Source organism: Chenopodium quinoa, unplaced genomic scaffold (assembly GCF_001683475.1).
Source record: "Chenopodium quinoa cultivar QQ74 unplaced genomic scaffold, ASM168347v1, whole genome shotgun sequence".
NCBI lineage: Eukaryota > Viridiplantae > Streptophyta > Magnoliopsida > Caryophyllales > Amaranthaceae > Chenopodium > Chenopodium quinoa.
In genome coordinates, this window is record NW_018743199.1 from 1,526,637 (window position 1) to 1,544,306 (window position 17,670).

Sequence of the window (17,670 nt, forward strand, 5' to 3'; positions counted from 1 at the left end):
AATCTAACTCGATTTGATTATTTTTTTTATAACGGTTAAATTAATTAACCCCATTTTTAAAAAAAAAAAATCTACTACATAATCAATTTGTATGACAAACTAATCCTACGTCAATGATTCTATAAAATTACCCAAAATAGTTAGTCACTATACATTACCGACTATAATAATTTTTTTTTTTTACAATGTGATATACTATGAGCCGACCCGCTAAAAACCCGAAACTGGCTTGAAAAAAACCCGAAAAGTCCGATTACACCCTTAGACGGTTAGACATTAGTTGATGGTCATTAGGAAACACGTGCATAGAAGTGGGTTATGTAACTCGCACACCAAATTGGCCAAATGTATAAACCCACCGAATAGGCCCAATTGAAAGTCCAATACCCTAATTAAACCCTAGCTTCGTCTCCTCTTAAACTTTCAGCCCCTGCCTCTTCCCCCTTTCCCTTCCCCTGCAATCTTAAGCTCAACCGCCAGAAAAACTCAAAAATGGTGAAGGGTCGTCAAGGCGAGCGCGTCAGGCTCTATGTCCGTGGATCAATCCTCGGCTACAAGAGGTAATAACCCAGATTTCTCTCTTCAAATCTTCAACTGGGTATTGTTTGATTTTCTCAAATCATGAAAATTTGATCTGGGTTTTGATTGTTGTGTTCTGTAATTAGGTCAAAGTCGAACCAGTACCCAAACACTTCTTTGGTTCAAATTGAAGGAGTTAACACTCAAGAAGAAGTAGCCTGGTATTTGGGTAAGAGATTGGCTTACATTTACAAGGCTGAGACTAAGAAGAATGGGTCCCACTATCGTTGCATTTGGGGCAAGGTTTGCAGACCTCATGGTAACAGTGGTGTTGTTCGTGCTAAGTTCACCTCCAACCTTCCTCCTAAATCCATGGTAAATCAATTTTTATTTGCGTTCTTTGTTTTTTGATTCAAAGTTGTTTGAAAAGTTGATTTTTTGCTGATTTAGTTGTTTATATTGTTGTTGCAGGGTGACAAGATTAGGGTTATGATGTACCCCAGCAATATCTAAGGTATTTGTTATTGTTAATTTCATTTATAGTTTATGATATTGCAGCTTTATCCATTTTGATGGTAAATTATATTGGCATATTATAATGATATTGAATATGCAGTTCTATGTATGCTATGTGAATGAAATTTTAGCCCATTAGTTGGATATGCTCTGTGACTAATGTGATGATCAGGGGTTAATCAATTGCAAACTGTTTAGGGTAATGTAGTGTAAATGTTGTTGATTCTTATCGTTTTGTTGTGGTACGCAATAGTAGAAGGTTTCATGTAGAAATATTAGTACAGTAGTGCCAATTATGCTTGTATCTATTGGTGTTTCATTGGAGCTTGGAGAGATGAGTGCATATCAGGATTGAAACTATTAAAGACTGATCATGTGCTAAGATGCATTAGGTACTTCCGTACTTGGGAATATAAATGTACCATTTAATCCTGTTAAAATACACTGAGATGTCATTATAGTCTAGTAGAAAACCCAGTATTTTAGTTTAGGACTTAGGAGCTTAATATGTATATGTAACTAGGCTCTAAGTCATGGGAGCGTCCTGAATTAAAATTACCGAATGTTGATCAAATATTATAAAATTTTAAGTTGAATGGATTAGTGAGCTGTTTAGATCTAATGAAATTGTTGTTTAAAGCTGTAACTTCAGACATTCCTAAGTCCTAAGGCAGGATAGTTGTAACAAAGATTGTAGTGATTATCTATAATTGAGTTGTTGAAGAAGGTAGTTTATCAGTGTGATTATGTTCCAAGTTGTTAGATCGCCTTAGATGTTTTTTTTTGGTTAATTATGTAGAAAGAGTTGCGGCACTAACTTGACAATAGTTTTAAACCATTGTTCATTGATTTAAAAGCCAAAGACCTCTCCAAATACACTTCCACAAACCAGTGAACCACAACTAGTGAAGACATTTTGTAGTGTCAAGTAGAAATAGATAGATGTGATTTCTGAAATGCTGTTGTTCGAGTTAGAAATCAAACTTTCTTGGGTCAAGAATAGTTTTATTAACTATAGTGATTAGTGAGTTTGGCTTGTTTTATGTAGTGTTGTGATAAGCCTCTTGGCTGTTTAGAGGATGATCGTTTTTGAAACCCTGGCTCACTTTCTACTGCCATTCATGTTTGCCTTTAGGTTTCCCATCATTCTTGATCTGTGCCCGACTTAAATTCTTTTATTCCTTCACTTTTGAATTTATTAGTCTTCTCCATTAATATGATTATCCAGTTGTATACTTGTATTATTTATATGCAGATGAACCTATTATAGAGTGATACCCTGTATGATTTATTAGTAGATTCTTGCATTTTGGAGTTTCTGTTTTCATTTCTGTTTATAAACATAACAAGATTTGTTGGCTAATTACTTGATAAACAATTGTCTTGCAGAAATTAGCAATGAGAAGAGATGGTGAAGTGCAGAATTGTTGGAGGATAGCTATTCTATTGAAATCCAAGAAGGGCCATTTTCTTGACATTTCTAACTTGTATGTTATGTGGTCATCATTTTTGCACTAGGATGTATTGAAGATTTACCTGTTTCTGACATCTGAAATTTTGGGTCTAAATTGATATGTTTAGTATATTACTGCTGATATTTATGATCGCTTGCTTCATGGTTCATGATTGTTCATTTTGTGATGATCTACATAGTCTCTCCAATACTTGCTGCTTTATGTGCTACAACTACTGGTTTTGGTAGGTAACTGCTAATTCGTAAGCTGGGTGTAGCAATGGAGTAGAACTTTAGAGCACTCGTCTAGAGCTGTAAAAAGCAAGTCTGTTAAGAGAATTTTCCCACCCAAGACATGAACCAATATCTGATCTTCATGATTATATTTACTTGGCATGACTCAAATGCTAGAATGACCTAAGTCGAACTGTGTGCCCAATTTTGTTGACTCATCTAACTGAGAAATTAGAGTCAGCGCAAGTTTCTATGTGGTAGAAAATGGTCATTGATCATTCAGTGTCCCTTGTAAGTTGTATACGGAGTACTTCTATGGCTGTAAGCTTTGTAATTAGTGAGCTTGCATCTTCCAGTTCATAGGTTAATTTTGTGGAAATTACCTAGTGTTTTAATATCAAGATTTGTGTTTCATGTCAAATGAAACTAGCTTGTCTCCAGGGTGCTGATTGTGTTCCAATGACACAATCATTGGTACCATGCCATTTGAGTTGTGCTATGTCAAGCAGATTTTGGTTGTAAAACAGAAAATGCGCAAGACTAAGTAACTTAGTATAGTATATAAAAACTCTGAATTTAACACAATTAAACGCACTTCTCAGTATAAGAAAGAGTAATTGAAATCATGGTCTCACAAATACATGAAATAAACTTGGGAGTAAGGTAACTCCTTATGTCACTTTAAAAAGCTAAGTTGATGCAACTATTGTTACTTGTGAGCAATGATCTTGTATTCTTCTATCCCTTTTTTGTTTGCCTTATACTCTACTTGGAGTCTTAGAGTGCTCCTTTGAGATTTGTTTTATTGACTTATATATAGCTAGAAATTTCAGTACTCGCACTTGTTCTTTCTTTCCCTCTCCTCATTAACCTTACTTGCAGCCCCATGTGTGGAGCAATAGAAAAGGATCAGAGGGAATATATACTTGGTACAAATCGTGTGACTGTGTGAGCATGACTACCCAGTCGATAGTCCAGTATAAGGTGCATGTATGTTACGAGTATGATGTTTGCACAATTTATGTCAATAAATAAGGGCATGTTCACATCATTATTTTTCTTCTAAATTTAAAAATTCCAAGGACTACATGAAAACTTACCTAGATGACATTGTTAAATTATAATTACACATTTTTACAAAAAAGAAAATAAATAAATTATAATTATACATGAACCGAAAGTAAAAGAAAACGTATATGATTCATGATGTGCATGTGTTCCTTGTATCGGATTTCTGTTTGTTCTTGATTTATTTAAGAAGGGTCAAGTTGCGTCCTTCCAATTATTTTATATTCGTAGTACCTGTACTAATTACACCCTTGGGAATTTGGCCTTTCAAAAAAGGCTATATACGAGTACAAATTATTGTTATGTTTGAAAGTTAGTTAATGGGTATCTTTCTGTGACAAAGAATATAGAAAAGATGGTTAGGTAAATGGTTATTTTATTAGGTTTAAGTAGTTAGATTAATAGGTTATTCTACCTTTGTTTTAAGTTTCATGATACGGTTATTATTTATATGTTTTTACCGTTTACCAAACAAATTGAATTTCAGTTCAATTCAGTTCAGCTCAGTTTAGTTCAGTTCAGTTCAATTCCTAATTTCCTTCTCTTATAAAACATTCATTTCAGTTCAGCTCAGCTCAGTTCAGTTTAGTTCAGCTAAATTCAGTCAATGAGAACAGGTCCTTAATCACAAAGTAGAAATAAAAGCAGCCATAAAAATAAAATTAATACAAAGTACTTCGCTAGGAACTTATAGTGGCATGCCTGGAAAATCATTGCTTAAGAAAGTACTGTAGTTAATTTTATGAAGTATTATGGTTATGTACTTCGTAAAATTTCTGTTTATTTTACAAGAATCTCTTTGTGCTTTCTTTAAAAAAAAAAAAAAAAAAACTATAATTATGTGCTTATCTTGAATCAAAATATCTAGGATAGTTTACCATATTTCTTGATCATACACTTAAACAATTGATTAATTTATCATAAAGATCTCCTTGAATTGTTCGAAACTGATTTCACTCTTTATGGTATATCCATATATGTAAACTTGTAAAGTATGAAATTGAGTGGATCATCATCTTCAATCACATGACATTTGCAAACAATAAGGTAAATTATCACTAAAGCAAAAATTAAGTTGTAAATCCACATGGTAGTAGACCCATAAATTGTTAGTGGGAGAATCGTAGAAAACTTAATAAATTAAAGCGACTACTTTTTTAGTCATGGTACGAACTTAAATAAGACTTCAAAAATTGTTAATTTTCCACATTTGCTTGGTCCTCCCTAGGGTTGGGTGAGTCACTCAAATAATGTCGAGAATTAAAATAATAAATGAATGATGAGATTATTACCTTTACATTTTTTAAATGAGTTGGAGTATAATATTATCTCCAATATAAAGACATATATTAGAGCTTATGTTGACATGTCTTAGCTATTAAAGTTCAATATTTTAGATATAGTCGAACTATACTTGGTAGATCATGGCGGATTAGTGGAAGTTCATTCATTCTTATTGTGCACACCTAATAAATAAAAAAGTAATCAATGAGAATTATTGCAAAGTGTTTATTTCTAAAATAATATTGAAAAATTGTTATTTTATTGGGTTAGTTATTGAAATTTAAAATAAGTGGATGCCGATATGTATGTATTTTGTATGATTAATTTATACAATTTTCATGAATAAATAATATAATTAATTTATCAATTGGTTGGCAAGTTAAGATCAACCATTTTAGTTGAATTTTATATAAGCAAATAATTTTGTATTTTATTAATCCTTATAAGTTAATTATGTATCATTGGAGAGGGTTAGAAGATGATTTTCAAACAATCAAATGCTAATACTCTTTAAATTTCAGACTTGTTCCCTTACCCAAATGCTGAATTGCATAAGTACCTTATCCATCCATTACTCATCTCACTCATTTGCTTCTAACACCTACCAAATTCAAGTATGCAACACCAAATCAAGTACTCCGTATTGTAATTTAGAATATTGATCAACACAATTGTTTGATAATTTAACACACATTTTATAAAGTGAAATTAGCACTAACTCTAAAGTCTTACAAAATTTACAAATTAGTATAATCTCAATTCCATTTCTCATTTTCTTTTTGTCCTATCATATTTGTGTTGATTGGGTATATGAATTTTGCATTTATACCCCTATTCTACGCAAAAAGACACATTTAAAGTCCACTTACGCTATTTTAAATTACCAATCTTCTTTTACCGCAGTGGTGAATCACATGTGAAAATATAAAATACAAGTAGTTATATTCAAAGACATTGTTAAATATACAAGGGTGAAGCAAGTGGGTGCCATATTATTATTATTATTTTTTTTACATTTTTATCTCTGTATTTTCATGCCTATATTCAATTTTATAACTTGATTTAAACTAACGTGGGACACAATATCCACAAAATTGGCCCCATTTCACACCCTTAAATTGTTAGAGAACACAAACTAAACTTCACTATCTCAAGTGTTTTCAAATTTATAAATTTTCAATTTTCGTCACCAATAAATTTCCATAAATTAAAGGTAGAGTAATTGAGTAAAGGACAAATAAAATAAGCAAAAATTAGAAACAGAAAACGACTCTACAAATAAATATTTTCCTTTTTTTTTCTCTTTAATAAAATTAGAAACGACCGACGACTCACCCATCATCCGCCATTGCCAATATCTTCAATCTCTCTCCTCTTTCTCTCTCTACAAACACACAATCAACGCGTTTTCACCTTCGAACTTTCTCTCTCCTCCCTCACCTTCTTCTCACATTCCCATTTCACTATCCCTAAAACTCGTGGTCTTCTTCAACCTACGACAATCCAAATTCCCCATTTTCAATTTCTTCAATTTTCTCTCTCCTCAGATTTTCGACTTGATTGATTGGTTGATTAATGTGATTCGTACAATTACAGCAATCAAACCTCTTTGCTGTTCGATTCACTTTTCGAATTTTCGATTCCCTCAAAAATGTCAGATCTCTAGCAAAAATTGAAGATCCACAAACAATTTCTAGGGTTTTGAATTAGTTCGTCGTTTTTCCGGGTCTTAATTAACCAATAATACGAGGTATCTGAAATTCAGAAGAAAATTTAGATGAAAACGACGAGCAGATTCTTCACAATAGGGCTGGTAACAGCATGGTATTCATCAAATATTGGGGTATTATTGCTGAACAAGTATTTGTTAAGCAATTACGGGTTTAAGTACCCGATCTTCCTTACTATGTGTCATATGACTGCTTGTTCATTGCTGAGCTACATTGCTATAGCTTGGATGAAGATGGTGCCAATGCAAACAATCCGATCTCGAGTTCAATTCTTTAAGATCGCAGCTCTTAGTCTTATTTTCTGTGCTTCTGTTGTTAGTGGCAATATTTCATTGAAATATCTTCCTGTTTCATTTAATCAAGCAATTGGTGCAACTACGCCTTTCTTCACTGCTGTTTTTGCTTATCTTATGACATTTAAGAGGGAGGCTTGGCTTACTTATGCTACCCTTGTTCCTGTTGTTACTGGAGTTATTATTGCTAGTGGGGTAATTTCTTTTTTCTTTATTTCAACTTCAATTTCATTTTATTGCAAATTGTTGTTGATTTGTCCTGTAAAGATTGTGGCTTTAGGTTATTTGTGAATTTTGTAAATTACATTAATTTGTCAATGAATAACAAAAATTGGATGTGTTAGTTAGGCTGATTTTCCTTTCATGTCTGGAGGAAGTTAATGTATTTTCTTAGGGGTGCTTTTTGTTTTGTTTTAAATTGAATATTATAAATCGGATTTGGGTGGTTGAAGTAGGCATTAGCTGTAGCTTTACTGATTTATTGGTAAATTTGCTAAAATTTGTGAGGTATTAAGTGACATATAGATTAATACAGTAGATGTTAGCTGTTTGATTGATCTGATTGGGTTTCGAAAGCAATTTTTGGGTATTGGGTTGCCTTTCAATGTTTAGATGTTCTGATTGCTGTTTATAGATGATGCTTTGATTTTAGTAGTGGTTGATGTTTTTTTGGTTGCTTTGGACTATTGTAGAGTGAACCGAGTTTCCACCTTTTCGGATTTTTAATGTGCGTAGCTGCAACTGCTGCCAGAGCTCTTAAGTCAGTGGTTCAGGGAATTTTGCTATCATCTGAAGGGTAATGAGCATATCCTTTTCATTGTTTTGTAGTTTATATATTCTCATTATAGTTGATGAGTTGCTCATTTGCTCCACATTTGTCATTGTATGTTTTGTTCCTTGGAGACTAATTATAATCTATTATGCTTGCTTAGGGAGAAGCTCAATTCTATGAACCTCCTCCTTTATATGGCTCCCATAGCTGTGGTTTTCCTTCTCCCTGCAACACTGTTCATGGAAGAAAATGTGGTTGGTATTACACTGGCACTTGCTAGGGAAGATGTCAGGATTGTCTGGTACCTATTGTTCAATTCTTCTCTGGCATACTTTGTGAATCTGACCAACTTCCTGGTCACTAAACATACCAGTGCTTTGACTCTCCAGGTATGCAAATGAGATTTTTACTACCATTGTTTGGTGGGAATGTTGTATCGTGTGATTGCATGCTGCTACGATATGATTCCTTGTGTTACTGGTTCGTGAACTTGTTTTGTTTCTTGACGAAGATTCTTTCATGTGTAGTTTGGTTAAATACCCCATTTTCTCTTTCTGAGAACCAATCCTTGAGATCTGAACCTACAGCATCTAAACATAGATTATGAGGCTGTATTTTTTACCATGCCCCTTCATGCATGCATGTGTTTTAACTTACCTGAGCTGCAAGCAAAGTGGGTGTCTGATTTGCAGTTATGTTAAGTAAATAATAGTTTGGGACAGTATTAAAATTATTTTCATCTACCGATGATTAGAAAACTTACATAGCTTGTTAGATTTGAGATTGAACATTGTTGGAGGTGCAAGCCTACTATAGTAGACGTATAGGTGCTCTTGTGATAGTTATAAATGCATGGATAATATTGAATCAATAAGTTTGCATTTAGGAAATCTCTTGTTGTACGTTATTTATAATCTCACTGCAACCACACCAATTTAATTCTTGCATGTTTACTAATGTATCGGTTGGTCAAGATTGAAAACAAATGTTTTAACGGGTAAGAGTAGAATATTTGCACTCCATTAATCCTTTTCATTTAGCAGTTGACAAAGTTGTTTCTGTGCATAATATCTAAATTTGGAGCTTCGTTGTTTGATATTTTATTTAGAATATGCAATTTAGCTCGAGACCTTGAGTTGGTCTTATTGTTGGACTATTCATTGGGTCCCATACTCAACTCATCCTGAAGTCATTCTTGAGATGATGTTGATGAAAATGATCTGAATGAGGCATTTACCTGTTTGAATTTCAATTTTATCAAGTCACCTATAGCCAGTCTCACTAGAGTCCAACCAAACTCCCCCCCCCCCCCCCCCCCCCCCCCCCCCCCCCCCCGTCTTTAACAATCCCCTACTACTCGTCCTTTTCATTTCTCATCTCTAATAGAAGTTCATAAGAGAGGCTGAGAGAGAGATATTACGGAATAGAGGCAGTATACAAACTACAAAGATGCTTGGCTGAATTTCCTAGTGATCTTTTGTAGCTTTTATTATGCTCTTGAAAATGAGAGAGGTAACTTGTGTTGCCATTCTTCTTATTACTGTCACATAGTAGTTGAATTAGGTAATAATTTATTCTAAATTCTAACTTAAATGTTATATACAAGTGCATTTTACAAATCTACTTGTGTGAATTCTGGATCATTGCAGCTGTGGTCTGTTCATGTTATTTGTGAATCTTTCCCTTTTTCTTCCATTTAGGCTCTTCTTTTGTTTTAAATCATGTTGTTGGCAAATAATGGGTTATTTCATCATTAGATGAAATGAAGGCGTTAACCTTGACCCTAAAGTCAATTCCTTTCTGTTTTGTAAGTGGATGTATATGAGGCTCCTTTGGTAGATATAGTTATTGGAGCTTGGAAGTGGGTGGAGGAGCGAAAAAAATATTTTATGGCATATTACAAGTTACTGATCTTGATTTGCTCACGGAATGGATATATGGCTCATGAGAAAATGTTTGGTGATCACATTACAATTTTGTATTGTGGTGAATATCTATTGTCGTGTTTGTCTGCTGTTTGCATCCATGTAAACCAGTATAACGTTGGCCGATCATTCATTGCCTCGTTGGTGAATGTTGTGTTTGGATGTCACTTATTCTGCACTTATATTCTGTGTTGGAAGTAGAAAGCTTTTCTAACCTCTAAAATACCTTGTCATCCATAAAACATCTCCTTTTAAAATGTATGAATGTCTTTAGTTAGCTTAGCTTCAGTATCTCATAACTTCATAAGCTTCTGTTGTGTTAATCCACGGTTATGTTTCTAGTTTGGTTTTTTTAATCCTTCAAGGCGGGTATTTGCAGTTTTGCGCTTAAAATCAATCTCCAGCCTTTTAATCAATTAACCCTAAGCCTCCAATATGAATGATTTTGACTGTTTATGTCTACGTTTATTGTACCATTACAGTTCAATAATAAAATTTTATTTATTATGCCAGGTCCTTGGAAATGCAAAGGGAGCAGTTGCTGTTGTAGTCTCAATTTTGATCTTTAAAAACCCTGTCTCAATTACCGGGATGCTTGGTTACTCCCTTACTGTCCTTGGGGTCATTCTTTATAGTGAAGCAAAGAAAAGAAGCAAATGAACGAGCTGAGATAAATGATAGGACATAGTTTTGCGTTTATTATTCCTACCTCCGGGGAACATAATTGACATCACGAAGCAAAGGGTTGACAATACACTTGAAATTGGAGCCAAAGGTTCAGCTTTTGTATTTCAGATTCTCCCCTGTAAGTCTATGGGGATGGGTTTTTGCTTGTAATATCAACACAACAGATGAGTTAGTCAACTAAATATGTAGGGGTTAAAAAGAAAAAGGAAATTTAAAGGCAATAAGCAACTGCTGTTTCTTTATTCTTGCTTATATTGGGTTCTGAGGGGGGGAAGATTTTGTATTCTTTTAGCAAAAAGTTGTAGAATTGCATTCTCTATACAGTCTGTCCTTGACAGTTCAAATTGAGTAATTAATGAAATACATTCATCGGTTAAATTTTCTTAAAAGTTGCTGGCATATCTGCTAGTAAGGTGTGATTCTATCAAGAATATACTCATTGTACAAGTTTCTTTATCCAGATCTCCAGGTTTCGTCTGTCCTTGACAGTTCAAATTGAGTAATTAATGAAATACATTCATCGGTTAAATTTTCTTAAAAGTTGCTGGCATATCTGCTAGTAAGGTGTGATTCTATCAAGAATATACTCATTGTACAAGTTTCTTTATCCAGATCTCCAGGTTTCGTATGTCTGATCATCAGGATATTTGTCTGCCTGCCTTTTCACTTGTGTTTTGGTCCATGATTATTGGCACTTCCATCCCTTGTTTTGGTTCAGATGTAAATTCCATGCAATAACGAAGGACACACTATTTTAATCAAGGCAAGAAACAATTTGCTGCTTCACAAGTTTTCAACAAGAAAGCTGACAGTTTATATTCAATCTAATCAATTATCATCCAGGTATTCCGACTGTTATTCTGCATGCGAACTTTGGAAGGTTCCGCGACAGTGGGTTGCTCCGGCTCAATGGTTAGCGATGAAAGCTCGTCGTGATATCCTTTTTTGGTCCTTTTAGTTTGTTGTTTGTTTTGTTTATCTGTCCCTTCGTTGTTAGCTCTTGTCCAAAAAAAAAATAAAAATAAAAATCATCCAGGTAGGAAATGTTTCGATTTTATAAATAAACGGAGAAGATAGTTTACGTTCTAAGTAGAGCTATCAAAAGTTGACCCAACCCGAAATACCGACTCAAATCCGGTTATTAACCGACCCATTTGAACAATAAAAAATGGTGGCCCAAACCCGACCTGAAACCAACCCTAGACCCGAGTTGACCCGGGTATGTGACACCCGAAGCCGAACATGAACTGACCTGGAGATGACCCGACCCGAATGTAACCCGTAAATTATTGACCTGAACCGAACTCGACTTGAACCGAAATTGACCTAAACTCGTTTTAACCCGTCAAACTCGAATTTAACCCGACTTGTTACTAATCTAACCTAGATTCAACTCGACCCGAATTTAACCCAACCTGCTATAAACTCGACCCGAAATCATCTCGATTTGTTATTGACCTGACCCGAAACCTCCGAAATTTCTCAAAAAGCGTGGATATTAGTCTTTAATTTTAGAAATTTTTTGATTTTTTTTTTTTCACCCGGAAATAAATATTGCTGAAATGTTTACCATGGTTCCTAATTCCTTCCGGGAGTCTAATTGGTTGGGTAGAACCATCCAATTAACCTTTAAACGACCAATTTATCAATTTACAACTTGCACCGGTTTCATTAACTCAAGCCTACCACGAACATGTATGACAACATAAAATGATCATATATGGTTCCAAACATCATTATATGACCCCGAGATGTATCCCCTAAAATCTCAATGCTTTTCGACACTGGGCCCGAAACATTCGAAATTTCTCAAAAAGCGTGGATATTAGCCTTCAATTGTTGAATTTTTTGACTTTTTCGTCCGAATATAAAAATTGCCGAAATGTTTACCATAATACCCTCCGAAAGTCCAATTCGGTGGATGAAACCATCCAATTTGCTTTTAAGCAACCAATTTACATGTTTACAACTTGCACCGATTTCATTAATTCAAGCCTACCACGAACATTTATAACAACAAATAATGATCATATATGGTTCCAAACGAAATTATATGACCACGATATGTATTCCCTAGAATCTCAAAACTTTTAGACACCTAGCCCCGAAGACTCTTAAATTTCTCAAAAATCATGGACTTCATTAACTCAAACCTAATACGAACAATTATGACAATAAATAATGATCATTTATGGTTCCAAACGGCATTATATGACCCTGAGATGTATCCCCTAAAATATCAAGACTTTTCTACGCCGGGTCCTGTAACCTCCAAAATTTTTCAAAAACCGTGGATGTTAGCTTTTAATTTTGGAATTTTTTTTTACTTTTTTTTCGCCCGAAAATAAAAAGTGTCGAATTGTTTACCATGATCTCTAATGCCCTCCGAGAGTCTAATTGGGTGGGTGGAACCATCCAATTTGCCTTTAAACGACTAATTTACCAGTTTACAACATGCATTGATTTCATTAACTTAAGACTACCACGAATATTTATGACAACATATAATGATCATATATGATTCCAAACAACATTATATGATCCCGAGACGTATCTCCTAGAATTTCAAGACTTTTCGACACTGGACCCTGAAACCTTCAAAATTTCGCAAAATGCGTGGATATTAGACTTCAATTTTGGATTTTTTTTTTTTTTTTACTTTTTTCGCCTGAAAATAAAAATTGTCGTGATGTTTACGATGGTCCCTAACACCCTCCAGAAGTCCACCTGACTGAGTGCAACCATCCAATTTAACAGCCGATTTACCAGTTTACAACTTGCACTTGTTTCATTGTCTCCTGTCTAGTGTCTACCACTAACATTATGACAACAAATAATGATCATATATGGTTCCAAACGATATTATATGTCCCCAAAATGTATTCCCCAAAATTTCAAGACTTTTCGAAATTGAGCCTCGAATTCTCTAAGATTTTCTCAAAAAACGTGGATGTTATTAGCCTTCAATTTTAAATTTTTTTTGACTTTTTTTGGCCCGGAAATAAAAATTGCCGAAATGTTTTCTACGATTCCTATTCTTCTAAGGTCTTAATTTCTCTTGCTCTTCTTAACTTACATGTACTAATAATATATGGTTTGTTTAATTCATGTCTTTGTTTAATTCATATCTTTCAGGACAACCCTTTCCAAGGTAGGCAAAAATGTATTCTATAATATCGTTGATTATAGGTAGAATTCAGATATACGAAAACAAATAAAAATATTACTAGTAAAATGACCATTCAATATAGAAACCTGCTGCACCAATTCCTTGTTTTTCTGGTAGCATACAGCAACTACAAAAGTGAAGGGAATTCTTGGAAGAAAGCCCTAAATTTCTACTTCTATCCAACCAATTACCGATTTACATCAAAATGGTTTCAGGACCAAGAATTATCAAAGCAAATCAAATGCCAAAACGGTCCTAAGAACCTACCCAGCCGGATAGAATGCTGCCGAAAATCCCTACTAAGTCTACTATGAACATGTTTCAAGAGATCAAAGATATAGGTAGGTGATTCAGCTCAAAGAGATCACTCCACTTCCATAACTTCAACTTCCGCCTTTGGTTGGGTTGCTTCTGTCGTAGGCTTTATCTCAGCCTCAGAATCAGTTTCCATCTTGAAGTCTTGATCCGTAACTAATTCTGACTTCACTGGCTTTTTCTCCCCTTTAGGTTCTTCAGCTCTTCTTTCAGTTTCCATCTTTACCTGGGAATCTTCTACAGTTTCATAATCTTCTACAATTTCATCATCTTCTCCGTTTTCTTGCTTGGTGCCCGTTATAGTCAGAGGCACAGCTTCTTGAGCCTCGGTTTTAGTGTGGTTTTCTGCAGGAGGCTGTGTTCTAGGCCTGGTTTCAGGCTGAGGGTTGGTCTCCAACTCTTCTTCAATCTTAGGAGCCAGGTAGTACCTGACATGGCCCATTTCAGCGATCTTGTATTCCACCACCACTGGCATATCTGAGGATAAGCTAATGGTCACTTGGCTGGACAGCGAGGTTGCTTTAGTGAAGGTAGTGATATACTTGAGAGCAAATGTCAAACAAACTGGTTCCTTCATCTCAATGATGGTGGCTTCCTCTGGCTGCCAAAACAACAACCAAATAATGAGATCGCATAAGCGATAAACTTTCCTCACTGACCAAGATAATTCCTAATTCACGATAATTTTTGCAAATGAAGACCAACCTTCTCTGTTGAGGAATTCTGTCTGCAGGTAATGTTCCCAGATCCAATGTCACCTTTGGTAGAGAAAGTAACACCTTGCTTTGACACAGTGATAGTAACTACAACCACAAGTGGGTAGAAGTTAGCAAACCTTTCTCTGTTGAGAAGGGCAGTAGGAGAAAGCAACACTAGTTATATACAAATGCAATTAGTCCATCTTACCAGTATCACCAATCGAGGAAAGACTTGAACAAATACTAGAAAACTCTGATGATGGCATTCGAACAATTGCATCATATTCAGCATCTGGGATCCCCAGGTGATCGCTGTCAATGTCCATCAGCTTCATTTCGATATCTGATATCTTATCTTGTGCTGCACATCAAAGTGTATGATCACCAAAGTCAATACTTTTTGGATAGCAGTATGAGCAAGGGAAACACTTATTATTTAGGATACTTTGTTAAATTGTTAGCGATAAGACACTTACAGTCTGACACTGCATATAAGTTACATTCATCACATTGCTAGCATATGATCATTGCAATTCATAGTGCAATTTGTTACAAGACAATAAGAAAGAAAATCAAAACACATTCTACTAAAAACACATGCTGAACAACTGATAAAGAGATCCAACATTGCTGTGAATCAAACCAAAGCAATAAAATTCAGACAAAGATTACAAACTCCAGGAACTAATTCAAACATATTGACTTTGGAAATTACGACATTCAATGAATTGACCGAACAAGTGTCAGCCCTAAAAACCGATAACTTAAGACAATCAACTTGTGTACCAATGGTTTGGAATAACAAGATAAGATTAACCCCAAAAGCCATAATCATTCAAGAAGTACTCCTTTCACTTGAAATCCAAGATTCTTCCCACATTTATAAGATGAAATCTTATAAAAACCAGCAATATTATCACACTCTATCACCTATGCATTATCGTTTAATCTGTAAAAGGGTAAACAGACTATCCAGAAATGAATGCAAGAGGCAACAAAACCCTAATACAGTACAATCTGCCATTATTAACTAAAAAATTACCATAGCAAATTAAGTCATTTTCTTGATATCAATCGTCAAAATGTAATCCAAGAACAACCCTTAATCAATTTATCATTTCCCAAAACCCTAATCCAATTTAAACCCAATTGAGCCAGAAAAACAAATTAAGACCCAAAATCGAAACAAAAAGAAGCTGAATTAATAAAAAGTAGTAACACTTACAAGGGCTCTCGAACATGAAGGTGACGGTATCAGTGCCATCATCAGCCTTAATGGTAATGATATCATCATTGGAAGCACACCTGAGCATCTTAGCCATATTAGCAATGCTCATACCCATGGAAAAGGTTCGGTCACACCGGAAATGCTCGAACCCTTCGGACCGAAGGAGGAGGGCAACAAGAGCGACATGGCTAGAATCCATGGCTTGGAGAGAGAATCCGGTGGAAGAGCAGTCGAAATTGGCGTCATTGACAAGATCTTTAATGGCGTCAATTACCCTCTTCAGCAAACTGCCCTGTACTAGCCTTAATTCAAACATTTTTCTAGGGTTTTTGTTGAGGAATTGGGGATTTTCTTGAAATCTTGAAGGTTGAAGAGAGAGAAAGAGAGGAGAGTGTGGGAGCAGGGGAAAATGGGGAACCCTGGAAAAGTAGCGTGCTATATATTTACGTGGGTAGTGGAGTGGATTTGGCGGGAAATGGTTCCCGCCAAAATATTGATAACAGTATCAACGGCGTCTTATTAGGTAAGTTTTGGTTTTTCTCTTCTTTGGGTTTCTCACGGTAATTATGGTGTTCGTTTGAATTCCAAAACTAAAATTCGGCAATAATGTTTTATTTATTTATTTATTTTTTAATTTTTTTTTAATGTATATTTACAAGTTTTGGTAGTGGCATTATTCTCCTGTCAAAAAAAAGTAGTGACATAATTCACATTTGAGATTTGAGGAAGTCCTACTTAGCAATTTGTATGGCATCTTAGTAAAAAAATTAATAATTATGCGCTTAGATTATATAAAAAAAGTTGATTTATATACAAATTGCTATTTGTTAACATTTTTTCATTTTCCATCAATGTTCTGGAACCCTATTTATGATGTTTGATTGGAAGTTTTGTATACCATCCCTTAAAAGTGTAAAACTAAACCATTAACCAACATACATATGGAGTACTTGTTGATTTGCAACTTCTTGTACAACCTTTCTACCAATTTATTATTTTAACATTTACGACGGTGAGTGGTGATTAAACAACTCTTATGTCATCTTTAATTTGAAAATTATTTTTTCTTATGATTGTGTACTCCGTACAATTACATAGTGACATACTAATTGATATAATACGGATTAACATTTTATATAGAAAATGCAAGTTGACCACATAGTTAAAAAAATTTGTGACAATTTTGTAATTAAATCAACATTTTTCATTACACCTTGGTAAATTTATTTATTTTTGATTTCATTACAAAACGTTATAATGACTAGATAAAATTGTTGATTTATCATTTGATCTATGGTAATATGGTATAGATGGGGCTTCATAAATTGGGTCTTCCTCCCTCATATACGTGCCTTAACGGCTTCAAGCCTTAATTCTATAATTGTACAAAAAGATTTTTCTTCTTTAGGAGAAAGAGTCAAGGGGCTAAGGCAGCTGACATAATGTCTTTCTTCATCTTCTTCCCTTTTCTCGTGCTTCAGATTTTCAGGTATGTTTCTACAATTTCAACCCACGCTTCACCCACGATTTACCCACTTTCCATGTTTTCATATTAATGTTAACCTTGAGTTGATAGTTGTCAAATTGTCCCGTCGTCATTACCATAAATTAATTTAAAATAATTAGAATATTTGAAATAATTTGACCATGTCTATTGAGTTATCAAATACGGAGTATTACATCACCTTCATAGTTTTTTATAATCTGAGTAAAACCCATTTGGTTTTGAACAATTCTGGATATGGGTTTTGAGTTTTGACTTTGACAAAGTCAGTTCTT

General features: G+C 34.5%; 3 protein-coding genes across 3 annotated transcripts; 2 read left to right on the top strand and 1 right to left on the bottom strand.

Moving 5' to 3' along the window:
- Positions 1 to 404: 404 nt before the first annotated feature.
- LOC110733388 (60S ribosomal protein L35a-3) lies at positions 405 to 2,658 on the top strand. The gene is made up of 4 exons (XM_021913428.1): positions 405 to 560; positions 666 to 894; positions 991 to 1,033; positions 2,425 to 2,658. Exons 1-3 carry the CDS (start codon positions 493 to 495, stop codon positions 1,030 to 1,032), a joined length of 339 nt encoding a protein of 112 aa, XP_021769120.1. The 5' UTR covers positions 405 to 492; the 3' UTR covers position 1,033; positions 2,425 to 2,658.
- Positions 2,659 to 6,353: 3,695 nt separating this feature from the next.
- On the top strand, positions 6,354 to 11,010 carry LOC110733387 (probable sugar phosphate/phosphate translocator At3g11320). The gene is made up of 4 exons (XM_021913426.1): positions 6,354 to 7,292; positions 7,790 to 7,893; positions 8,030 to 8,258; positions 10,308 to 11,010. The coding sequence occupies exons 1-4, from the start codon at positions 6,852 to 6,854 to the stop codon at positions 10,452 to 10,454; spliced, it is 921 nt and encodes a 306-aa protein (XP_021769118.1). The 5' UTR covers positions 6,354 to 6,851; the 3' UTR covers positions 10,455 to 11,010.
- A 2,092-nt stretch (positions 11,011 to 13,102) lies between these two features.
- On the bottom strand, positions 13,103 to 16,207 carry LOC110733389 (proliferating cell nuclear antigen-like). The gene is made up of 4 exons (XM_021913429.1): positions 15,889 to 16,207; positions 14,872 to 15,024; positions 14,671 to 14,768; positions 13,103 to 14,566 (listed from the first exon to the last, which is right to left on the bottom strand). The coding sequence occupies exons 1-4, from the start codon at positions 16,205 to 16,207 to the stop codon at positions 14,015 to 14,017; spliced, it is 1,122 nt and encodes a 373-aa protein (XP_021769121.1). The 3' UTR covers positions 13,103 to 14,014.
- Between the last annotated feature and the right edge of the window lie 1,463 nt (positions 16,208 to 17,670).